Below are 25,405 nucleotides of genomic sequence, written 5' to 3'. Positions count from 1 at the left end.
TTAGCCCAACAATAAATATATCTAGATAATACAACTGTGATAGTGTCAAATCTTAATAGGCCAACAGTACTTTTTCATCTCCAAAATTATCTAAATGAGAAGTCAAACAATGACTGTCAAGCATGCAGTAGAATTAATGCCTATAATAGCAAGCTAACAGAGAAGGGAACTTGTTTTGAGGAACAATCCATTATTGCACATACACTGTGGTTGGCGTGTGAGGATGTACGGCTGTATTTGTTATCTTATTTACATGGACATCATATGTGGTGAGAAGTGTGTCGTGAACTAAGAAAAAGAGGAAGTTTAGCTGGAAGAAGGTGGCTGTGAAAGAGGCCTTATAAAGTCATAGAAATCCAAATGATGGCTTGTTGTGTCCCTACTGCATACGCCAGAAAACTGTTATTATCTGACGCCTGGGCCTGGCGCTTAAGGCCAAGCCATACTAATGCAAACACTTGCAACTCCTTGCAACAAAACCGTTTTAAGGCTAGTCCACACCAATGCAACTACTTGCAACTGCCATTGGAGATAATGGTTGCAAGTAGTTGCAAGGAGTTGCAGTTGCAAGGAGTTTCAAGGAGTTGCATTGGTGTGGACTGGCCTTTAGGCAGGAATATGTGACCGCAAGCGCACGATTTCTCTGCATGCTGCAACCTTTTGTTGATTAATTTAGTCAATAAAAGCCTGCTCACAGGATGTGTTTGGGTGAAGCTGTAGTTCAGCTAATATTTAAATAGCCTACAGACTACAGTGAAAGCAAGGGACCTTCTGAACAATAATGTCACACACGAGACCTACCCCTCGGTGAAGGAATTGTCCCAGGAAAGGCCAGCCTGTAGCTGGTCAATTCCTGCCGATGAAAACTATGCTGGGTCCCAACTATGATGTCAAAGTTCCAGAGGGCAATCGGTTCCATCCGAGCATGCTGACAAACTATTTAGAAAGTCTCAAGGTGAAAATGGGCCTGCTCGTCGACTTGACAAATACCAGGCCTTCTCGCTTTTGTGACTGCAATGACATTCAAAAGGAAGGCATCAAATGTGAAACTTCAGTGTAAGTGAGCAATGTCGGTGGTCTGTCACTCATATCCCACTGTCCCAATGTTTTTACTGGTTAAATAAAAGGTTATAATTATTTCTTTGAACGATTTGTACTTTTAGTTTGTACCTCCTGCACAATTGTGTTTGAAAGAATGTTAAATGTCACAAGAAAGGAACTTAGTCATATTGATTACTGAGGGCGGTAGGACTGTTTATTTACAGTAAGTAGACTGTTCTATAACCAAAATATTAAAGCTAAATATCCAATTGCTGTTGAAAAATAAATTAACAATATGGTCTTAAAAAAACAACTAAATAAAAGTAATAAACTTGGTCAGATACCATGTACCCACAAAAACATGTCATACACAATGTTAATGAGGAAAACACAACAAGTGTTTATTTTAACATTTTCTTTTTATTTAAAAAGCATATCCAATACAAAATTCTACTCTGACAACAGTCAGTCTCTGACAACAGAAGGAAGGATATACAGTACAGATACATAGCTTTGATGAACCAGTAGTGGGCAGCACTTCCACACATTTTCAAAGGTTACCCATTAGAAACAAGCCCAGGAGATCAAATATGCGACAGATTCCTGGGTTCAGGAAATTAACAGGGTGTCTATGATTGACATTCAAATCATGACTCATCCTCTAACGTCATCTTCAATGGCACAAGAGGGATCAACGTAGAAAAATATTGGACCCACTTTTTATGAGCAGCTCATGTTCACAATTAACATGCTTTGCATTTCTTCCTCATTAACTAGTAAACCAAAGTGTTTGTTTTGGTTTAAATTAGATTAAACTCCCAGTAGCCTAAAATCTATTTAACCACTTGTTTCAGTCTGAACACATGTACCACAGGAACTGAGAGAGATGCAATGTAACTGGACATTTTCACATGAAAGAGAAAGTCTGTATTTTCATCAGAATATTTATTTATTTTTACCCCAGAAAACTACCACAGACAAAATGTAATGGGACAAATGCAGTGTGTGACACTCCAGGTGTATGTGTGTACGGTTATGTCTGTGTGTCAAACAGGTAGATACACAGGAAAGTGGCAGCTTGGGGAGGTGCCAACCTTGAACAAGTGTGGAAAACGACCAGCCCTACAAAACAAAAAACAAAATGGCAATTTAAAAAACGTCATCACGACTCTTCATCTCTCAGTTCATTCCGAATCCTCCTCTTCCCCATCGCCGGGGACAAAGGACGGGTCCTCTGGATCTATGGGATCTTTCTGCTGACTTCCCTCAGCCTGTTCCTCCCCAGAACGGAGGCGGAGCATCTCCCGGACGGTGAGGATGCGCGTGAGCATGGCCTCCATGGTGGCGTCGTCCAGAGGCGTGGTGGAGAACCACAGGGGGCTGGTGGGCACGCAGCTGCGCTCCGGGAGGAGGTAGAACATGTTGGCGCGCTGCTTCACCGACTCGGAGCTGGAGGAGGGGAGAGTGGAGAAAAGGCGTTAGGGTTTGGGGTCGCTGCGACGTTCGTCCGTGCGCCATGGAAGTGACCAGGGGGGTACAGAGGTTTTTACTCCATCCACTCATTTGTTTGTCTTCCTCTCTGGGTTAAGGTTTGGTCATTAACACATTGTGTGCCAAAAACGGTCCGGACCGTTTTTGAGAGTCCATGTGTCATGTGCCATAAACGGTCCGGACCGTTTTTGGCCCAATTTTTTTTTTATACGTGGCCTCTCCAATGTTAACTCCTTGACTAAAAGCTTAATATCTCCATTTCTTTTTAACGTGGTGGAAGTGAGCCGTTTTCGATCGGCGATCACTCTGCAATGGAGGATCGCGTTAGAAATATTATTGTTCCAGGCGTTAGTCGGGACCCTTCGCCGTCTCGCACGCACGCTTTGTTCACATGCACTTCCGCGTCGGGGCTTCTACAGCACGAAACGTATCAACGTAAGTGGATGGAAGATTTGCAGGCACTGAGCGTACAGTATTTTAATAAACTTCTGGCACACAATGTGATAAGAAGGTCTTCTGTCGTAGTGTAAAAACCTTCATGCACATTGGTTTACTGTTCTGGACAAAATTACAATAGCCTTCTTGGATCCTGCGTCTGGTATCAACTGCTAAGTGTCCTGTATCAAAGCACACCACTGTATGCCTTCATGCTCACTCATCTGCTCTGGAGCAGCTTTTTTGGTTGAAAATCTTCAGTGCCAACTACCATCTCGTGGGGTGCATAACATTTATTTCTCAAGACTTCGACTTCTTTGAACTGGGTTGGTTTCACAGTGATTTTATTTTGTTACAGGTGAATTTCATGATTTTATTTTGTTACACAATGATAATGAATAGACAAGAGCAGGGGGATAGATGTGTTTACCATATGTTGACTGGCTCAGAATCTAGGATGTTGCGGACACGCCAGTTGCAACCCAGGGTTTTTAAACTGATAAATAAATCACAGTGGGGATCACTGTGTCTGCCAGTGGTCATGTGTCCTGTCACAGCGTCCTTTCCAATTGACTCTTTATCTGTAACTCTCCTGTGTTTTATTCTTACTGCTGTTGCTACGACAGCTGAATTTCCCTCAATAATGGTTTAGGGATCAATAATGGTTTAGCTTCTCTAAAGCAACACATTGAACTCTAGTACCTGCTTCACTCATTGCCAAATCACTATGCAGTAGTGTCAGATAAACGCTATAGTTTCTAATACTTTCTATAGGTTATGAAACAAGATGCTGTTATGGTTAATGTAGTTCGGGCCGCTACAGGGCCCTCACGTCTAGATTTTGGAGATCTGTGTGTCTGTCAGTCCTTATCCCTTTTATGGCCATATATGGAGATCTCTGTATTTGTCAGTTCTTGTCCCTTTTATTCCCATATATGGAGATCCCTGATGTCATCAGTATATGCCCAATAACCCATACATGCATGCTGATATAACTATTCATAGTTGTGGGCAATATGGCAAAAATATCATATCACAAGTTTTTTTTAGGCAGAATCACGATCCACGATCATATCACAATTTATTTTTCATGTTGGTTTTTAGGATTATTATTGTATTATGATCATTAATAAAACATATTATTCATTATATGTATATGATTATTAATATTGTTATTATAAGAATATATTACGGTATATATATATATTTACAGATTCACACATTCAGTGTTGTGAGCTTGTAGATCGGCTATTTTCAAATAGCCAATGTAAATAGGGTTAGAGTGCTCATGTGACCTATAGCCGCTTTGTTTGGGCTTGTTTTCATAGACCTGGTTGCTTATTTCTCTCGCACAATCTGGCAACACTGCCGGCTGATTGAGTGAGTGAGTGTTTTTTTTTTAGATTAGATTATCTATTTGTTTTTATGCTGCTAATTTGACATGTTCTTGTGGTAGAACATAGCAAAACAATGAAAAGAGGACAGTGATAACAGGACACGAAAGGAAGCACTGAATTAGGTAAATGTATTATTAAGATTAGAGAAGATCTAATGTGCATGACCGAATCGATCGAGAGGGAAAAACCGGACTTACCACTTGGAGAGGTAGAACTCATAGAGTCGGACGGGACAGCGGAGAGGGTTAGTCCTGTTCTCTGCCATCTCCAAAGTGACTTCATTGGTCTCCTCCTCCTTACGTTTCTTAGCAGCCGGGACACCGTCTGCGTCTGAGGAGAACACACAGGGACGCACATTACTAACAAGAACACAAACCCAGTCCATGTGCAAAAGATGCACGACAGTCACATCTCCACACCCACTAGACCCCCCAGGATTCCGCCATTCCGAGATCGCGGAAAATAACCGCAGATTTATTGGCCGTCCGTGAATTTCAGCGGAATACAAGGCACAGTGCAGAAAACAAGAAGAATGGCAGATAATTGTTGTTTTCATCCTGGTCGCGGTCAGATAGACGGGGATCGTGTGCAAACGTGCGAGTATGTGCTGTATTGTGCGTGTGTGTGTGTGTATAAAGGCGGGGTCTAAAGGCAGGCTTTTCACAGCAAATTCAGCATTAGTCTCTAGTCATAACACAGGCAGTTTTGATCGAAAGTGACGGGCATAATTGAGTGATTTCTGTGTCTGTGAGAGAGAGAGACAGACAGACAGACAGCCATTGAGTGAGTGAGAGAGAGAGAGTTTTAAAACCTTTTTTTATAATAGTAAAAAAAAAAGAGAAGTTTGTTGCACTTTCAATGAACTTATGCTGCAAAATAAATCTGCCCAAGAGGGACAAAGAAAATGTTGATTATTTTATAACCAGCACTACAAGCTCACAACTTATGCATATATACAGTACTTGTTATTTTCGGTAAAAGTCAAGTATAAGTCAGGTTTACAACACCTGACGTCTCGTGCCGCGGTTGAGGTCGTACCTTCTGTAGGGGAAGGTGTCTCTATCAGCTCGGCAGCGAGGGGCGGGTAGAAGCGCAGCAGGCTGGTGGTCGAGTTCTTGGTGTCGGTCCTGGTGCAGCGCATGAGGTGGGCGAAGGACAGCTGGCGGTTCTGCTCCACCGTGGTGAAGCCAAAGTGCTTGCAGCAGAAGAACAGCAAGGTGTTGAGGAGGACCGTGGGCGAGTAGGCGCCCAGCTGCTTGCACTCCCAGAGGTACTCCTCCTCCACCCGGGAATGGATGTAGCCTGAGAGAGAAGGGACATCATAATAGGACAGTTGGTTCTCAACCTTTTCAGACAGTGACCCTCCGAAATAATCATGTTTGAACTGGGGACCACCCACCCTGACAAGCACTTGGAATGTAGGAGTTGAGGCATTCAATTTTGTTTGACTTGTTTCCACAGATAGTGGAAATAGCCGATCTACAAGCTCACAGCACCTCGCAAGCTTGTAGATCGTCTATTTTCAAAATGTTTGCCTCTTTCTTATATTATTTGACAATTTGGCCAATGTTTGACCAGTTTTTATAGTATTGTTTGCCGATTACTTTTGATGCAGTAATGGTCTTTTTCTTCTCTTTCTTAAGGTTTTAAAAGTCCTTAAATTGTTAATTCACGGTCATCTGGGGACCCCCCAAAAATCATGTAGGGACCCCCCTGGGGGTTCCGGCCCACAGGTTGAGAACCACTGATGTTTCACACTTGTCAACTACATCAACTAAAAGATCAGTCAAAGTCCTATGACTATTAACCGACTGAGGATTTCTTCAGTTGAGGACAGCCGTAGAATGAATGAAAGAGATATGTAGAGTTACAGAGACACAGTAGGAAGAAAAGTAAATGAGGAAGTGGCTGACATGAAAGGTGACCAACATGGGAGATGCACCTGGAGTGGAAGCATATTTGGAATTGTCACCATTTTACAAAAAAACTAACACTTAATGCTGCCAATGATTTGACCCATAATTCTAAATTAAAATAATCTGACCTTAATTTGAAACCACCACACACAAAAAAAACAGGGCAAAGTAGTGGGCCACTAATATTATTTGAATGGTTGGTTTATACTTTGTGGATTGGCGTGCATTCATGCACCACAAAACTGTGGGGTAATTCAACAATTCAAACCAAAGACCATTTACTTAACCATAATAAAGTCACAGTTGTATACTAACTTAAATGATTGAAACCCCATGTCTCTGTATGAAAATGGAGTTTGGATTACGGCACTCTACCATGTCAGTTCCCACACTACAGTGAGCATGAACTAGGGTTAAGACACAAGAGAAGATATGTAGATGATTTCTTACCACTAGCGGTCACTGTGGGCTTGAAATCTTTCAGCAACTTTGAGATCTCCATGGCAAACTTGCTGTACACCATGTCAGTGAATATATTCTCCACACGGCCATTCTCAAAGAGGTGCTACGCAAAGACAAAAAGGCTACAGTCAGACAAAATTAACAGTAACACATAAAACAGTATGTAAAAGTATCATGTGTGTACACTTGAACCCTAGCATCCCTATTCTGTGGGGAACATTCATTAGAAAATAGATCTACAAGCTTGTGATGCTGTTGCGAGCTTGTAGATCTGTTATTTTCAGCAAAGAGATTTGGTGTAGAGGGGGGGAAAAAGAGCGGACAAAGTACAGAGCCAACCCCAGTGCAATTGTAGAGTGTTTTAAGTGGGTAAGAGATCTGTACAAATTTAGAGTGGGTGTGTTTGTTTTCTGTATGCTCTGTGTCTGTGTGTGCATGCTTGCATTACTGTTCATATTCACATGGTGGCGCTTTTCAACATATCCTTTATCCTTTATTTAACCAGGTAAAAGTACTCATTGAGATAAACTCTTTTCCAAGAGATTAACGCCATACTCAAGACAGTAGGGTTTTCCAATTCCACCCCTCCAAGTATGACACAACCACAAAATGGCCGTCCAGTGATTATTGCCAATTGAATAGGACCATCTTACATGCTGTATGCAGAGACAGAGGTAGTAGAGGCTGTCAGGTGAGTAGCATTCTCCATTAGGTCGCCTCACTTCGGAGACAAAGTGGCAGAGACCGAAGGCGAGCTCAACCGTGGTGCAGCGAAGAATGTCTTCCTTCGGCTCAATATGAAAGGCTGAGATTGAGATGGGCAAAACAAATATATGGTTATTGGGCGTACCTACCGCCATCACAATCCTGTTTAGTTCTATGTCCTGCAGGGGGGGGAAATGAGATTCTTGGGTGTTCTGATCACACCTATACATGCCGTAGGTATCATCGATAAGACTCACATCTGCCGCGGGGCCTTTCTGGTTTAGCCGGTTTCTCCCGCCGCTGGATCCAAAACTTCCAGGCATCGATCCCATATTTGCCTTCCAGTTTGGGGGGTTCCCTGGCAGCATTCTGTGACGCCTCTTCTGCATCCGTCAACCGTCGCGATTTACGAGCCTGCTAAAGAGCAGCACAGAGTCGAGGACACGAGGGATTAACTTGGGTGGATTACATGTTTAGTTTTAGTTATATACAGTAGTAGTGGACATTCATTGATGGGTATGACCAGGGCTAATTCACAGCTGACTAGGAACATTTTAAGAGCAGTGTATTGTCTAAAACCCTGTGTGAACTTTTTGCCACAAGCCCTAAAGAAGCCAATTTACCTGGCAAAATGCTAGCTTTTGCTGTAATAAAATGCATGTAATCTCTGTCATTCCTAGAGTCTGCACTTCACACAACTAGTTTGCGCTCCTTATGTTGTTTTCTGATACAAGTGATAAAAATGCTGATGAAGTACAAAAATGGAAGGAAAATTAACAATATGTACAGTTGAGATTGAAAAAGAAAAATACTTCAAGGGGCTTAAAAGTTTGTTCCAACAAAAACATCACCACACTAATATTTGGAAATAGTTTTTCAATGTTAGTATCTAAACCCCCATCCCAGAGACTTGGGACTGTTTAATAGGAAGCGTTTCATACATTGCTGCCTTCTTATCCTAGGCCTAGTCACAAGTATTACACAATAGTCTAATCGCAATTATTTAAGATAATCGCAATTATTTTGTCATAATCGTTGCCATGTTGAAAGATTTTCATACAAATACAAAAAAAGCTGAAATAGCTGATCAACAAGCTATTTCCACTATTTTTACATTTTTTTTTAAATATGAAATTATAAAATAGTGTCAGTAATGTCTTTGTATACTTAAGGTATTTGTCATATCTGCCCTGTGCAAATTTTGATTACAAAACCTAAAAGGCAAACAGAAATGTAATTTTTATTCATAATGTTCCAATGTTCAATGCCAAAAACACAATTAAAATCGTTAGTCGCAATTCTTTGTGTGACAATTAATCGTCAACTTAAATTTGTAAACGTGACAACCCCATCATATCTCTTCACTTTTTGTTGATAGAGAATGAGTGATAGTGGAAATAGCTGAGACGAACACCTCAGTTACCTTGGCTTTGTTTCTGGCACGCCTGGGAGCTTGGCGTCTAGTGGGGGCAGAACTGGAGCTGGGGATCTCCTGGGGCTGCTCTCTAAAATGTGCAATCATCTCCAGAGTTTCTAGGAAAGACAACAATACAACAATTTTACTGTTAGCTAAAGTTTTTCCAATTGCCGACACCGGCACTGAAACTACTGTACTGTATGCAAATCACTTCGCTTTCAAGCTGCCATTTTAACGTTCTCTTTCAGACTTGTCTGAGTTGTAATTTAAACAAAGAAGTAATGACTTGCTGATGTCACTCCAATAAAACTTTATATGATGAGTCTTCAGATCTTGCCCAACACAGGTTATCTAATAGAACCAAGAGTTGAGTCCATGGGTCATTTTGTGCTTTTAAATTCTAAACAGCCACTAATAGTTGTGGTTACTATAAAGCAAATAAATAGAAATACATTATTTGAGTGGCTTTACAATTTAATTTTACCACAAGATGGCACAATACATGCAGCATCAATATACTCCAGGTGATAGAATATACAACTATAATACAAATACACTTGTAGACAAAATAATGCTATGAACTTCCACGCTGCATAAGAATAATGGCTCCTAAAATACATTATTTATAGATTCAACAGAAACTAGGCAAAATCAACATGTAAACTGCATGGATTATAATCTTTGCAGCTATTTTGTAACTCAAACTCTATTAACTAAAAATGTGAAAACTACTAATGCACAATAAGTCACAGTGTGAGAGAAAGAAGCGGAAATACTGGCTGGAAATACTGGCTGTAGTTTTTAATCTGTTCAGTATTGCACACATGAACCCTAACAACCAATTGTTCAAGTTCTACCATAGGGCGAGGAAACAAAAAGGCATAATTGTTAACTCGCAAGAGGCGAATGACACAAAATTACAGCAGCAACACTGCATAATACATCCAACATTACTTTTGATGCACACATACCAAAAAAGAAACAGGACACACTGACAAACTGAACTCACATGCTCTGCTCTAATCAAGAGGTGAACTCAGGTGAACTGAGTTACATCAAAGATCCTTGATATATTACCAAGATAGCCAATCACAGGAAGTCAAGTGACGCTTGGAAGCCAGTAGGAAATGGTAAACAATTCCGGTCTCCTAAGTGGGTGTGGTTTGACATCCTATGCGAATGTGCTATGATCACTGTTGCTAGATACAGACAGGTCTCGAACAAAGAACCTCCCGATTTGTCTGAAAGACTATTTTAACGTCAAAATGTTCTGAACAAAAGCAGCTTATTTATTCTTCATGAAATTATTTTGAAAAATGTTAGATTACTTTCTGAAAATATGGGAGTCCTAGCTGATATATATTTTCTTTTTAGCTAAAATAGCAGCCGGTTCAAAGGCTGGCTATGTTGGTTGGAAACTCACAAACAAGATATCTGGAAAACTATTGGTTGATTGCAATGGAATTTTCTGTGCATCTTCCTCCCAAATTGCTTATGCCAATTCTCTTTGTCACTGCTGACCCCTACTGGTTGGTCTTGGAGAGGGTGCTATGCTATTCTGACTAACAGGGATCAAACGAGCGTCATACATGCTCGTTTTCGAGAGCCACAGTGAACACACTGTATTTTTTGTATTCTGCCACAAACCCCCATGAAGGACTCCAATAGCCCTGGTTGCACCAGTGATGTTGCATATAATTAAGCAGAACTCATTGCAGTCAAATTAAATCCTAGATGTCTACTTCAATGTCAACATACAAAATAAACGCCCTCTGTTTCTCACCAGCTGGGAAGTCAGCTTCTACATCCAGGACAGGAGGTGGGGTTGGAGGTGGGGGTGAATTTGCCGGCTCATCGGGCCCACCCATAGGGACGTCTGTGCTCTTCTCCTGGCCACGTGTCCGATTAGACGCCCCGAGGCTGGGATTGTCCCAAATGTTGAGCAAGGTCTCCAGGTCATCGGCGTCCAAATCGTCGCTGTAATTACTGGCGTGGTCTGCAAAACAAAATGACAAAGCTAAGGATCGACTCTTTCTGAAAGCACGCACGACTCTGCGTCCTTTCAGGAACCGGAAATGGGAAAGAAACTATGAAGATAGCAAACAGGACCACTAGATGACAACTAGGGCTGTTACTATTGATTATCTTCTTAGCGATCACTCTATCGATAACTTTTTTGATTAATCGAATAATAAAAAAGCACCATTTGTTCGATTGCACCCCTAATGACAACATTGTGTCATTTCTTCTTACCATCGGGGATATAAGCGCTAGACTTCTTCCTCTCCCTCTCCTCCTTGCCATCCTGCTCGGCCACCATCTCAGCCATGAGGATGAGGTCTGCCTCCAAGGGGTCCGAGGGGATCTTGTCCTTGATCTCTTTTATGGTCCTAACAAGGCGCTCGGCGTTGGCCGTGGCAACGGGGAGGAACATAGGCACAGGTACCTACAGTAGGAGTGCATCACAAATATTGGCCATTTGTTTGCGCACTATTAACCACTTAAACCCTATATACTAATTGACAAGGGTCCCCCCCCCCCCCCAGGGCTCTGTACTAGGCCCGCTAGCATTTCTCTCTACAACAGATCTCTTCACCGGAAATAGACAATCTACAAGCTCATAATGTTTAGCCCCAGAATAGGGTTCATGTGGTAAACCATATGAACCCTGGCGGCCCAATTTGAGCATGTCATTATAGGACGAAGAAACTAACAAAAAGAGAAGCAAAACTTGCTGATCTTGTAGATCTTGTAGATCGGCTATTTTTTTGTATTTGTCATGCGACAAAAGTATATAGCACTTGTAACTCATTGCTCTGGAATAAAATCATCTGCTAAATCCCTAAGTTGTAAATATAGGGCTTAAGTGGTTAAAAATTTAGTTAACAACATAATTTGATATACAGTACATATTTTTGGTCAAAATTTGAATGCGAAGAGGAACATCTGGTTGACATACTGGCAGAGGCAGACCCATAGGTAGTGGGGTGTACTGGCTGTACATGTTCATAGGCACAGGAATGTACACGGGCACCGGAACCGGCAGGATTATCGTCTTGGGGCAGGTGTCATCTGGGCAAAATGGACAGAGAAAAAGCTCATGTTAACCCAATTAAGACCTGAGGCCGATTCTAAAAAATGTCTTCTAAATCCAGTTTTCTGAAAAAAAAACGTATGTTGCTATATCAGTGGTTCTCAGACTATTTCATGGCAAGGAACCCCAAAATTATACATGTACATTTGGCGGCGGACCCCCATCTCAAAATATGTTGTTCCAGGGACCCCCAGGAGCAAAGATTTGAGTTAAATATGTTCGCTTTGAAAATATATATATATATATATATATATATATATATATATATATATATATATATTTTTTTTTTTTTTCAAAGCGAACATATTTAACTCAAATCAAATCTATTTTTTTTAATTGTGAACATTTGTGCAAACTTTGAATATAATATATTCAAACTAAGTTTGCAAAAAAAAAAAAAAAAAAAGCAGATCTACAACGCTATGAGCTTGTAGATCAGCTATTTTTTAATAGCCAAAGTATAAAATAATGCTTAAAGTGGTTACACTAATGCGTTCCCAGTCTTAATGGGTTAAGAGCATTGGAGCGCAGTTGAACATGATTCATATGTTTGTGTACATGTATGCATGTTTTTGATCTAGTGATATATTATAATTTATTAGATGCCTGTAAAGCCCTTGGGTGGCAACAGTGCCATACAAATAACGAATGCGACTTTTCCATTTTCTATTCTTCTGTGCGTATTACCTGTCTGTGACTCAGCATTAGCAGTATTTACTTTACAGGTGATGCCTTTATTCTGGACCATGGGTCTACAGAGGAGGGCTTTGTTCTTCAGTATTTTGACGGGAGGGGGAGGAGGGGCCCGCACCGGATCTGTCTGAGTGCCGGCCTGAGGGAAGAGAGAAGGACATGGGACAGTTATTATATATCATTTGATTTGTATGCTTTATTTACATAGGAGAGGGTCGAGAGACAGTAAAAAGAAGGCAAAGAGAGGGGAGATATGGGAAACATGAAATGACTCGCAAGGAGCATTATGATCAGTGCTGCACCACCAAGCACACTTCTGAAAGAATACTTCACACCCCAAAAAATACTTATTTTCTATCAATTACACACCCCATGAAGCTGAATTCATGGAGATTTTTTAGTTTTTGTCACATTCCTAAGCCAATAATTTGATGACCGGGTGTGTTTTCGGTAGGAGACTCAAAGAGTCTCCTTCGAGTCTCCTACCGGATACATTAGCATCTTTACGCCGGTAATCAAATTATTGGCTTAGGAATGAGACAAAAATAAAAATCCCATGAATTCAATTCTTCATGGGGTGTGCAATTGATAAAAAAAAATAAGTCATTTTTTGGGTGAACTACTCCTTTAACAGCAGAAACTAAAAGGTTGGATCAAGCCAACCAGCTCAAATGTAGGGACTGGACAACAAAGGAAAGAGCTAACTCAGAACCAACTTAAATGTGGTGAATACGAGTTCAAATATTGACTATATGGGTGTCAACTAAATGTGAATAATAATAAACATTTCATGATTTCAATTACACAACTTTATTTGTCACAAGAGGGTTTATTTTAAGAGCTGCATTTTTGTGGATAAAACTGGTAAGCTTCTAGCACATGACTTTATTTAACAAACTTACAGCTTGTCCAACTGCCTTGGTTTGACTGTGGGATTGAGGGACAGGGCCTGCAGAGATAATGACAAGCAAAAAAACAGTAAAACCATACCGTCTTTATACAAGCAGTCAAGGTAGAGGAATCTGACCGTGTACGATAGACTTCTCTCTCAGCAAATCAGCAGAACATAAGCAGTTTGATGTTTGATACTCGATAACTCCAAAGTACATATTGTATTGCCTGTTATTGTGTTAAATGAAACCAAGACTAATGTTGCAGCAGTCAAATGCGATGTGATGCAAGAGTGCGGACTTAAGCCAATGACAACTCGGGACTCCTGAATCGCTGCCCTCCACAGTCCACACCCTCATGTCTAGCATCAGGGTCTTGAGCTCTGCAGTGTTGTTACCGCCACTGTCGTGCCGCAGTGTGTCTACGTATGTGGTGCGCCTCCTTTCCTTCCTGGCTGTGCCTTGGGTTGGCTCCCAGCGGTCAAAGACTAGAGGGTTTCTAAAGGGTTCTAAATCCTTAGTGAGCAGAGGGCTAAAACCCAGCCAGAATCAAGCTTGCACTACACAGTAAAATCGTACAGGTTCATTTGGTTGCTAAGTCAAGGTATTTCCCTTTTGGATTGTATTAACCCCCTCTAGTTGAAGGTGGACGAGTATTCCACTTCAAAACAATTGAACAAACACTACACATCACCTTAACACATTGACCGCCGGGCCCGTAGTTCTACGGGCCGTTAAATCCAACGGTTAAGCGCCGATCCCGTAGCCTACGGGCTGTGGTGCTTTTTCCTTTTTTTCGAATTTTTTTATTTTATTTTTTTCTAGGGGGACCATTTTCAGTGTAACACCACCCGATGTCGACCGGAAGTGCGATCACGTTTTTTGTTTCCCGTCTGTCTCCATTCTAAGTCGTACACAAAAACCCCTGTAAAAGCCCCTGTAAACATGTAGTTTTTCATCCTCGCATTTCCCATGTTAACATAAACGATCAGAACTCAAACATGGCGGCTCCGTTTGACACGTGGGTTGGACTGGTAGACGCAGGGAGATGTCCGCGATGTTTACAAACAGTGCACAGCTCAATCTTAAGGATTTTAACAAGATCTATGGCGACGTGAAAAAAACAAAAAACAACAATAAAACGTTGGCACTGGTGAGTACATTATGAGATTAACCTCTGGCGGTCAATGTGTTAACACATTGAATGCCAAAAACGGTCCGGACCGTTTTTGAGGATCCAAACGAGAAGTGCCGAAAACGGTCCGGACCGTTTTTGACCCAATTCTATTTTTATACATGTGGGCCACGTGGGGCGCTAAAACGAAACTTTGACATCACCCAAGGAGTTTCTGAGAAGAAGAGGCTGGATCTGGCTCCATGTCAAAAATCCTTCCGGTCGGCGTTTTCAATGTTATCTCCTTGACTAAAAGCTTAATATCTCCATTTCTTTTTAACGTGGTGGAAACGAGCCGTTTTCGATCGGCGATCACGCTGCAATGGAGGATCGCGTTAGAAATATTATTGTTCCAGGCGTTAGTCGGGACCCTCCGCCGTCTCGCACGCACGCTTTGTTTACATGCACTTCCCCGTCGGGGCTTCCACAGCACGAAACGTATAACGCAAGTGGATGGAAGAAATGCAGGCACTCAACGTATAATATTTTAATAAACCTCTGGCACCCAATGTGTTAATAGGATAAGTTACAATAATGCAAATTCAAGGAGAAAACAAACGTACCCGTGAGGCGTACACCACTCTGAGTCTGCATCAGATTGTGGCAGTGGTGTAGCAGACAGTGCAGGTCACAGAAGTACTTGACCTCCCCTAAAATGTTCAGGCACTCGGTCAGCTTCCCCTGGCGAGTGCACAAGTGACACTTGGCAACCTGAGGCAAGACACACAAGTTCATCAGTTATGTTCACCATTTTATTAATTATTTAAATACATAAGCAGATAAAAAGGTATAATATAGATGAAAAGATGGACTATTGATAGACTGCAGACTATTTCGGCCTCCTTACCTGATAGAACAGCATGACAAATTGAGACCTGCATTCTTCAGAGCAGAACTCCTCAGATTTGCCTCCGTAGAACGATGTCATCACATTCCTAGTGGTGGACAAGCAGTAGGCACAACAGCGGCAGTGTATCCCCCAGTGCTTGGCCAGGTCATGGTTATAAAGCAGCTTACAGCCTGAGAGTCATGATAAGAGGGAACAGATTCGGAAAAACCGAGAGTGGGCACACTTTTCCATATCTGTTCTTTAGTGAGCCAGCCAGATAGCTGAGAATGACATGTATAGGTGAAGCACACGAAAGCATTCTGGTTGGATTCAGTTAGTGTGGTTCCAGTGAGAGGGCATTACATTATCTATGGGCACTTCCCAAACCAAGGTTATAGGGAACAGAGTGTGTTCTGCGGAAGGAGGATGTGTGAAACAGGCAAGAGAGGAATGAGAGGCAGGGAATGGAATCATTGATAATAGGTTGCAATACATCTATGATGTTGATAAAAACCTATCCCTATTCGTACCTTCACTGCAGAAGTGGCAGTCCTTATTGTTGATCCTCTTCACTTCTTTGATGACCTTAGGGATCTTGCAATATTCGCACAGGCTTGCCACACATTTGATCCTTTGATACTCTTGAGAACACAACGAGCTACACAGAAACACCACCTTTTCCTGTGGATAACATACATACATTTATACATACATACATTTACAGTATACATACATACATATACTATACACCTATCTTTAGACAGGTGCATTTGTGCACGCATTTTACATAAACATGAATCTTAACTCAAAACGTACTGGTGTTCACTGGGTAGAACATCAACATTCATGTCAAAGAAATATCACAGACATTTTACTGTAATGTTTCACTATCAAAAAAAAAACATTCTTACTAGCTTGGCTGTCGATGATTTTGAGAATGATATCTCGACACACAATATATTGGCAACTTTTCATGTCCTCATCACAACACAATGATAGGATCCAAGTTCAATATCTGCAAAGTTACTCTCTAATTTAGCCAATAAGGTCCATGACCGGGACACCATTGCTTCACGATAACAATTAGTCATGCAAAATTCACCAGGTTACCTTGAAGTAGAGGAGCTGAGGTTTATTCTGGATGGGCTTGCAACACTGGAAACACGGCACTTTCACTGCTTTGGAGCGGGCAGGCTGGGTAAGACTAGAGGGGACATTCTTCGTCTGGGTAAGGGTAGAGGGAACGTTCGTGGGCTGGGTAAGGGTAGAGTGGGTGCCCTTAGACTGGACAGAAGGGGCATTATTAGGCTGAAGGGGATTGGTGAATACTTTCATAGGCTGGACAGGGGCAGAGGGGTTTGTTGAGGAGATGGTTTTAGCGATAGACGCTCCATTTCCCACATTCTTGACCTTATTGAATTTGTCCTATGGGAGAGAGAAGAAAATAAAGAAAACAAAAAGATTTTAATCCGTCGTCACTCGTCAGCATAGGTAAACCATCTCTTCAGGGCTTGTGCAGGTTCAAAAGTCACATCCAAGCAAGAACCAGACAGTAAAGTACCACATATGGGACCCATTTCACCCCACTCTCATTTTTGGGCGGTGTAGCCGCCCCTATAAGTGGGGTAGTACACCCTTCGCTGTACTGTGATTGGCTCATAATTAGTACACCCCTAGCATTAGTACACCCCTAGCTGTACTGTGATTGGCTGACTCTATTGGCTGACTCTATTCAGCACTGTGATTGGCTAGCGAGACACGTGATGACATTAATAACCTATAAATAGGACTATGCACTTTAAAAAAAAAACTTTTTTTTAAAGTGAGCTTCCATCACTGTGATGACCACTGTGATGACCACACCGCCCACTTCACACTGGGTGTGATTTTTAATTCTCTCTTCACTACATATGGGAACAAAGCGCAGAATTGCCCTACAAGTAAAGTAAATACCTTACCTGGTAGGTCATGACACAGTTTAGAGTGCAGAAGTTTCTGATGGATGCATCAGACATGGCCAGGTGATAGGTTGGTGTTGTGACCTTACCACAGTTGTCACATGGATATTGAACACCTGTTGAGAGAAACAAGGTTATTATAGACTTCATTTTAACATTAACATAATCTTCTAACACCTATTCTGTCACACATGAATGCACTTTTAACCCATTTAGACCTGAGGCCGATTCTAAAAACGCATTCTAAATCCTGACCTAAGTTTTCTGAAATAAATCAAATATTTATTCACAAAATTCCCGGTCTAAATAGGTTGAGTAAAGAAATTATTACAATATTTCTATTATTTTGTTATTTTTCTGTCTTTTGGTCAATACATTTTTTAAATAAAAAGAAATATATATATATATATATATATATTGTTTAATTAGTTAGAGCACTTTGGAGGCAGAATAGACTGGCCAACCCATTTACCAGAACCCCAGTTTCCTGGGGTGCACAGGTATTTGCAGTATAGAACTTCAAACTGCTGTGCTCCAATTTAGGAATGTGACCACACTGTTACACTTCACAAATGTAACACTTCACCTGGTCTCAAAGGAGAGTTCAAACTTGCATCCCACCTTGTACAGTAAGAGAGGCAAAAAAAAAAAGAGACATACCTGATGTACTAACAACCTTGATCTTGTAGGCCATGACACAATTGCCATTGCAGAAGAGGGCTGGCCTGCCCTCGCTGTCCTCCCCCTCAAGCATGTCTGACATCAGCCGGTATGTATTGCACATGATGCATGCGCAGGGTGTCTTGGTTCTCTGTAATGAATATATTTAAAAAAAACAACGGAGAACAAGAACACACATCAAAAGATGAAAACCAGACAGCAACCCTAATATAATGTCCTTTTCAACGGCATTTGCGTTTGACCAAAGTAAAAGACGGTAGTTAGGTTAAGGTTAGTCGTTTTGTAATGTCCGGGTTTCAGTATATCTATCACTATCAGTGTATATCACATATCACAGAACATATCAGCTGCCGTGGCGAGCAAGTGTCTACTCTCTTCCGATACACGTGACACCCCCAGTCTGCTTGTTTTCTCTTAATCTCTCAAGAACAGATTCTGCTCTGCGTTTGAATCTGTCGGTAGCCGTGTTGACAACCTGTGCGCATTGGTTACAAGTGGGCGTGCTATCAGATCAGGAAGCAGGCTGCGCTTTACCCAATCAAATGTAGTGGGCGGGATTTACGTGTGTGCCGTTCCTTCCCCACTAGAAACAAGTCAAAACTCATTTAACAATAGCGTCCTCGAAGCCGACAAGACCACGGAAAGTCAGTAACATTTTAAATTGCTCTTTCATCATAGAAACAAGTGGGCTTACAACCAAAACGATCCATGTTCTTTGGGAGAATTGGTGTTAGTGTTCCGTGGAGAAATATTGTTAGTGGGAATGAAAACAGCAGACCAAAAACCCCAGTTTCCTTGCGCACGGGTGCTCCGTTGAGCTTGTCCAAGAGCCAAGTGAATAAGTAAAAAACAGCAGAGGGCGCTGTTTTTCCTTTTTATTTGGCAATGGGTTCCCAGATTGGTTTTCTCTTGACAGTGAGAAGGCCAAGGTACATATTATTCTTCCCAGTCGTTGTCTTGAACTAGGGATGGTCGTTTGGGCTTTTTGTGTAAACATGTACTCTTGTGTTCTGAGTGTTGGCGGTTAACAGTAACGTGTGACGAGTCATATTTATACAAATTAACATCGCATTGCACAACACGAGTCTTGGGCCACAGCAACTATATAATTATATCTGGTGGGATTTGAAGAAGGTAGTTGCAAAACACAAATCCAAAAATATTAGTGAATATTGCACACGAGAAACAGGCTTAATTCCTCAGGATCACTGCCAGAAACTGGTGTCAGGCTATAAATCACACGTTTCAAGCAGGTCATAACAGCAAGAAGGTGCTGTACTAAAGACAGTTGTCACGAAGGGGTTGGATAATTGTGAGACTGCAGCGGTCATTGAAAGTGGCATTTTAGCTGCGTTGAGCCATTTTAATTGTTCTCGTTAGATGCATTATTGCAAACAGCTGACAGTTTGTACATTTTATTAAAAAAACGTATTTACAGCGGGAGTTGAAGTGGCGTGTTACTGTAATTTCCTCCGTTTAAGGGACTGCAGATCACACAATGGAACTTTAGTTTGGCAAACACAAGACTTTTTTCGTTACCTTTTTGTAGGTAGACAGGCATTCAGCTCTGCAGAGCGTTTTGGGGCCATCCTCCAACTTCAGAGTAATGGGGTTGTTTAAGCAGAAGCTGCCGCAGTTCACACAGTTGGCCAGGTTCAGATTGTTGTGCACACGAAAGCGGACGAAACAGACGTCTGTGCATATCTTGTGGGCAACACCGTTATGCAATACCTCGTGTTTACACTGCGGAGGAAACAAATGTGTTATCTATCTAATGTAAATATAACTGTAACAGTGAAATAAACATGGGGAGAGGGAGAAAATACAAGATGCAGCAGGCAAAAATATAACATTTAAAACGCTTCCTTACAATGCAGTAACTTTTGCAAACGCTGCATTGAGACGATTGCGCTGCGGTCTGTGTGGTAATTAAATTACCACCAACGAATTTTTTGTTGGTCATGATCCTGTTGAAGGTGGAAAGGCAGACGTTGCTGCAGAACTCCTTTGTAGTGCCTTTGTCATCCACGGGAGAAAGGATCACATCCTGAGGTCGCTCTATAACCCTGAGAGAACAGTGTAGGAAGGGATCATGGTAAGCAAAAGTCAACACTGAATGAGGTGTGCTCATTCAAGTTCAATTTTATACGCGTATGAATAGGCAAACATGTATATACACGACATTTACCATTCTTGCTTGCATTTACCTTACGAACAAAAAATACGAGGAAACATGTTAAATAAAAACACTAGTATGGCTTGGGAAAGGGAAGAAACACAAAAACTGCCACTGGAATCATGAAACATTATGATGGAAGAAGATATGAAAGGTCTCTTTGACTGTTCTTTTCCAGCTGTAAACTATGCAGTTGGAAAATAACACTCAAAGATTCTAGAACTATTGCCAATTTGCAATTTTTGTTGGGACTTCAAATAAAAAGTAACAAAAAAGACCAGTACAATCTGTGATATTTGTGAATGGTCTATGATGAAGTGCATCATTTATGCTTATTCATTTATGATGATAGGCCATTACTTTTCCTTTTGCCAGCAGCACCTTTAGCAGAAACACTGAATCAACACTGTACTCACTTAAAGCAGCAGTGGCAATTCCTGTTGGTTAACTGCTGCCGTGGGACAGTGCTTGATGCAGAAAGACAGGAAGTGGAGCAGAAGAGATCTGGGCAGCCTTTCCTCTGATATGCCGTCTGCCCTTTCATCAGAGTCTTCTTGCAGTGGGAGCATGTAACACGGTACACCTCCGTGGTGATGAGGGGCAACGTGGCCTGGGACTGGCTAGAGCCGTCGCTCTGGGCCACAACCTTGGGAGTAACCGCTGTAGGTGTGGAGCCAGGCTTGCCGGTGTTCCCACCCACAGAGAAAACTGAGCTGATCTTCAATTCCTTTTGATGACAGCAAAGATCAAAGATGGCAGATGAACGTTTGCTCTCCTTTGAGCCCAAATATTTCACATCTAAAAAGATTCTTCATGGAATTTATTGTACATAAAAAAGTCACGACTGTGATGACGTTATCTATGACGGCAATCATCAATGACATATGCCAGCCCACGTAATATTACTTTCATTTTCTCTCTCATAATAGAACGATAGGATTCAGAATAAAAATCGACAAAGATGCCCTTTAAGTCATGATTTTAGTTGAAGATATCAAACTATATTCAGAAAAGTCAAACATTAACCCATTAACTGCCAGAGGTATTTTCATATTTTTTTAGCCAGTGCCAGAGTTTTTCATTGAAAAAAAAATAAGTACCGGTATTCAGGAGCCGAGATACAGATTTTTTAAGTTTTAAGTTAACAAGGAAGTGGATAGGAGTCTAGATCTTCAAAAAAATCTCCTTGGTCTTTGGGTCAAATTGGAGATTTTTTTTTTTAGTTCACGTAGATCTACGCGATTGGCACGTGGCGGCTTTAAATAGGTTCGCGTAGACCTACGTGATTGGCAGTGAATCAGTTAAGGAACAATATATATAAAACATATCTGAATCTATTCACTAACACACAGTCATTTCATCTTGCCCACCTCTGCAGAATCAGGCTCATCTTTGATGCCCGCTATGGATGCAGAAGAGGACAGAGCACGGTCGTACTCTTCATCCATGGGCTCATCTTTCACCTTCACAAGCACCGGTGACGGGGGCGGCTTGACTGCATCAGAGTCAAGCGATTGCTGGCCTGTATCCAGACTCTCCTGGGAAAGAAAAAAAACAGTCAAGTCCATCAGGACTAGTTAAGCTTCTAACTTAAAGCTGTACTCTTTCAGGTAGGACTTTCATGTCCTACCTGAGATTCAAACCTGGGTCCCCCCCCCCAGCAGGTGTTTTAGCACTGAGCTAATAAAGCATTCCTGCTCGTTCAGGGGAGAAATCGAATTTTGACCTTCAGACAGTACCACTTATCAATCAGTTGTGGGTCATACCCTACCACAGGGTCTAAATGTCTCAATAGAAGAGCCGAGAGAAACATACAACCAGTTATATTGTATTACCGTATCATACTCAACCATACAGATTGGTCAAAACAACAACAAAAAGTTAAATAGTGTAGCTTTATGTGTTATTTGATGAATAGTTATTTCTCTATCAATAACATAAGTGTCCATAAGGAGTTCATACATCGAAGAGCATGCACGCCTTAAGAAACTACAGCAGACCCAAAAGGTTTACTTTCAACAATCAGGGAGCATTGGCAAATGTTAAACTGCCTGGTTATGTCATTCAACATGTAATTCAGCAACATCTGGATGACTCAAGTTGGATGACTAGTCTACCTGGTTTCTACAATTGCTGTAGTCTGTACATCTCATTTCAATGACAATGGCACTAGTGCTAGCAATAAGCAAGCTCAAATTGCAGTGTGATTTGTTGTTTGAGATTTCGTTTTTAATCAATCCCTTAAAGCAGTGGTAGGCAACAGGTGGCCTGTGGGCCAGAACTGGTCTGCCAGCAATTAATATCTGGCCTGGGAAATTAATTAGAATCTTTAGATTTTTGGATGAAAAACCTCTCTCACATTTAAAAAAGAAAAGTAGAAAACATACCAGAACTGTGTTTCAAATGCCATAAACAATACACTGTTCCATTCTAAGGAGAAACCTTGAAGCATGAAAGAGCTCTTCTTGAAAGAGCATGAAAGAGTCTGTGTCCAAATAAGTTTCTTTTTTTTTTTACTAAATAATCTCTAAGTGCCACTGTCACGGATAGTGCCTGCACAAAATGATTACACAATCAATCATTTCTGTATGCACTTGTAACATTTGATTACCATACACACACATTTCTATCAGTAGTTATACCACACAAATCTTTATTAACTTAGAAAAGTATAGACTCCTAACTGTAGTTCCCTTTTCCAGGTGGAATAAACATTTCCTGTTCCGGGTCAGTTTACCATAGCTTCATTTGATTGGCTCAGCAGCAGATTTGAACAGGAAACACTCTCACCAATCAATTGAAGCTGTGAAAAACTGCCCCAGAACAGGAATTGATTATGCCACCTTCTGGAAAAGGGAACTACATAACAGTAATGCACAGAGTCTATTGGCCCGAGGCCAAACTTATTTGCCAACCCCTGCCTGCCTGAATGTCTATTATATATAAATACACATACTCACATTTTCACATTTTGGTTCCGATTTACTGTCCTCTCTCATTCCACTTAACGATTTGCTATCGCCTCCTGCAGGAAAAAGAGTAACATGTAATTAAATGAACATGCACAAATAAAAAATGGCTGCAGAGTGAATATGGCTAATTGAGCAAAGTACACCAAAATGTATGTATTGTTACCCTGAGGTCTTAGGGACATATCATGAATATGTTGTATGTGCTGTAACTTCTTCCGTGTTCCTGTGTAGGGTTGGATGCTCTTGTCTGAGTGTGATGTGCCGCAGGCGTGTGTGCTAATTGAGAGTGTCTTTGTGAGTGAGTGTAGGTGGTACCCAGGAGCTGATTGGTTCCAGCCAACCGGCGGAGGAGACACAGACATAAATACCTAATCGCCTCATTGGCGACTGGGCCGCACATCAACACCATTAGGTAGGGCAACATGCCTTAACTCCACTGCAGGAAATATGCCTGAGTTGTATTATAAGTACCTGTTTTATAACCATTACTATCTAAAATGTAAGATTAGGTGTTTTGGTATGGGAACCCACAATTATCCTATATTATAACTACATACCACATGACATTTGTAATGCACAAAGATTTGTATTATGAGTAGTTTCTTCTGGCACCAGTGCCAGTCAAAAAGTGGTCGGTCGGTCACTGTTGAACTCTATAGAAGGCTGTTTGTCCCCAACTCATGCAGGCTTCTCTCCTCTCCCAACCAGACTGCCAGCAACCACACCATTTTCTGATCCTTGTTGAAGTTATTGAGTGACTTAACAGCCTAGTTTTGGTAGGGTGGGTAGCATTTCTCTTGGCTCACTTTTTCTCCTGTTTGTAACTAGGAGTTATGTTAATTGTTGTCTTTTGTTTATATTTTGGGCATAGGTAAGCCAGACCGCACCAATGCAACTAGTAGCAACTCCTTGCAACAAAACAGTTTTAAGGCCAGTCCACACACTCCTTGCAACTGCCATTGGGGTTAATCAGGGCCGGCTGCTGCTATACGCAATATAAGCGGTCGCTTATATAAAGTGTATTTATTTTTTACTTTCATATTATAATTATGTCATGTATCTCCTATCCAACAACTAGCGTTATTTTAATATTCAATACAAAAAATGACATGACAATGATTTTATAATGGGAGGTGTTTGGGGGGGGCCACCCCAAAAAATCTTGCTTAGGGCCACGAAAACCCTAGGGCCGGCCCTGGGGTTAATGGTTGCAAGTAGTTGCATGTTGCAAGGAGTTGCATTGGTGTGGACTGGCCTTTTAGGGCGGATTCTATTACATTTATTATGTTTCTTATTTTGCAATCACCCACTCTGAAGTGTTTCATATCAAATAAAAAAACCTTTAATGGCTGACTTCCTGGTGATTTTGGGGAGATAAAGAGGAGTTCCGTACTTTCATGTTGCGCCTCGGTTCCCCTAGGCTGGGGCCTAGCCTAACATAACTACAAGTAACAACACCTCCACTATGACCTCGTGCCCTCTTACCAGATCTGGTTGTGTCTTCGTCAGAAAGTGGTGAGCGAGGTTTCAGGGAATCCACAGTCAATTTGTCATCCTCTGACTGGTCCTGCTCCACAGGGGGTGCTGAAATGATGGGTTTCTCATCATCTGATGAGGAGTTGTCAAGACCTGAAACTGAATAGGAAATGTGGAAAACTATTCGAGGGATTGTATCTTTTCGTTAATTTTCTGTTGCAATTTCCTTCTTTATCTCTCAAGATGAATGAACGACCCCTGAGGAATCACATCTGTAAAAAACATTTGCAATGGTGTCAATTTCATATTTATATTACCTGTATTCGTGATCAACAACCTTGAGGAATTACGGCTGTCCGGTTCTTCTACCGCCATCTGAGCCTCTTGTTCTACCTCATCCACTGTCCCCATGTCCATCATCTCATCCAGGTTATTGACAGTCTCGACGTTGCCCGAGTCACTGGCAGAGGTATCGGTCATTTTACAGGCAATAGATTCCGTGCTTGCAATGGTGTCTTTGGGGCCAATCTTGTTTTTCTCTTCCGCGCCCTTTGTCCCTTCATAATCGACTTCCATCGCAGTCGGTGAACTGTTCTGC

The 25,405-nt window shown here is 41.4% G+C and overlaps 1 protein-coding gene across 2 annotated transcripts in view; it reads right to left on the bottom strand.

Annotated features, from left to right (window-relative positions):
- Window positions 1-1,458: 1,458 nt before the first annotated feature.
- The window catches only part of zmym4.1 (zinc finger MYM-type containing 4, tandem duplicate 1), a 26,200-nt gene continuing 2,253 nt past the window's right edge, over window positions 1,459-25,405 (bottom strand). For both annotated transcript variants that reach the window (XM_080442931.1, XM_080442930.1), the window contains exons 2-26: window positions 25,125-25,405; window positions 24,817-24,966; window positions 23,320-23,384; window positions 21,730-21,897; window positions 20,776-21,086; window positions 20,054-20,249; window positions 19,723-19,926; window positions 18,163-18,313; window positions 17,503-17,618; window positions 16,655-16,969; window positions 16,075-16,225; window positions 15,563-15,735; window positions 15,279-15,426; window positions 13,554-13,600; window positions 12,646-12,790; window positions 11,824-11,936; window positions 11,118-11,310; window positions 10,648-10,860; window positions 8,871-8,980; window positions 7,705-7,864; window positions 7,396-7,547; window positions 6,731-6,845; window positions 5,403-5,666; window positions 4,562-4,694; window positions 1,459-2,490 (exon numbers count right to left, since the gene is read on the bottom strand). The exon at window positions 25,125-25,405 is cut by the window's right edge. In XM_080442931.1, the coding sequence (XP_080299057.1) occupies window positions 2,226-2,490; window positions 4,562-4,694; window positions 5,403-5,666; window positions 6,731-6,845; window positions 7,396-7,547; window positions 7,705-7,864; window positions 8,871-8,980; window positions 10,648-10,860; window positions 11,118-11,310; window positions 11,824-11,936; window positions 12,646-12,790; window positions 13,554-13,600; window positions 15,279-15,426; window positions 15,563-15,735; window positions 16,075-16,225; window positions 16,655-16,969; window positions 17,503-17,618; window positions 18,163-18,313; window positions 19,723-19,926; window positions 20,054-20,249; window positions 20,776-21,086; window positions 21,730-21,897; window positions 23,320-23,384; window positions 24,817-24,966; window positions 25,125-25,405 (4,339 nt within the window). In that variant the 3' untranslated portion in view covers window positions 1,459-2,225. The remainder of the gene's footprint in view (window positions 2,491-4,561; window positions 4,695-5,402; window positions 5,667-6,730; window positions 6,846-7,395; window positions 7,548-7,704; window positions 7,865-8,870; window positions 8,981-10,647; window positions 10,861-11,117; window positions 11,311-11,823; window positions 11,937-12,645; window positions 12,791-13,553; window positions 13,601-15,278; window positions 15,427-15,562; window positions 15,736-16,074; window positions 16,226-16,654; window positions 16,970-17,502; window positions 17,619-18,162; window positions 18,314-19,722; window positions 19,927-20,053; window positions 20,250-20,775; window positions 21,087-21,729; window positions 21,898-23,319; window positions 23,385-24,816; window positions 24,967-25,124) is intronic.

Source organism: Gymnoscopelus braueri, assembly GCF_963280865.1.
Source record: "Gymnoscopelus braueri genome assembly, chromosome: 11".
In the NCBI taxonomy this organism is placed as follows: Eukaryota; Metazoa; Chordata; class Actinopteri; order Myctophiformes; family Myctophidae; genus Gymnoscopelus; species Gymnoscopelus braueri.
The sequence above is the reverse complement of the archived record's forward strand: the minus strand, read 5'-3'. Positions and strand labels throughout refer to the sequence as shown.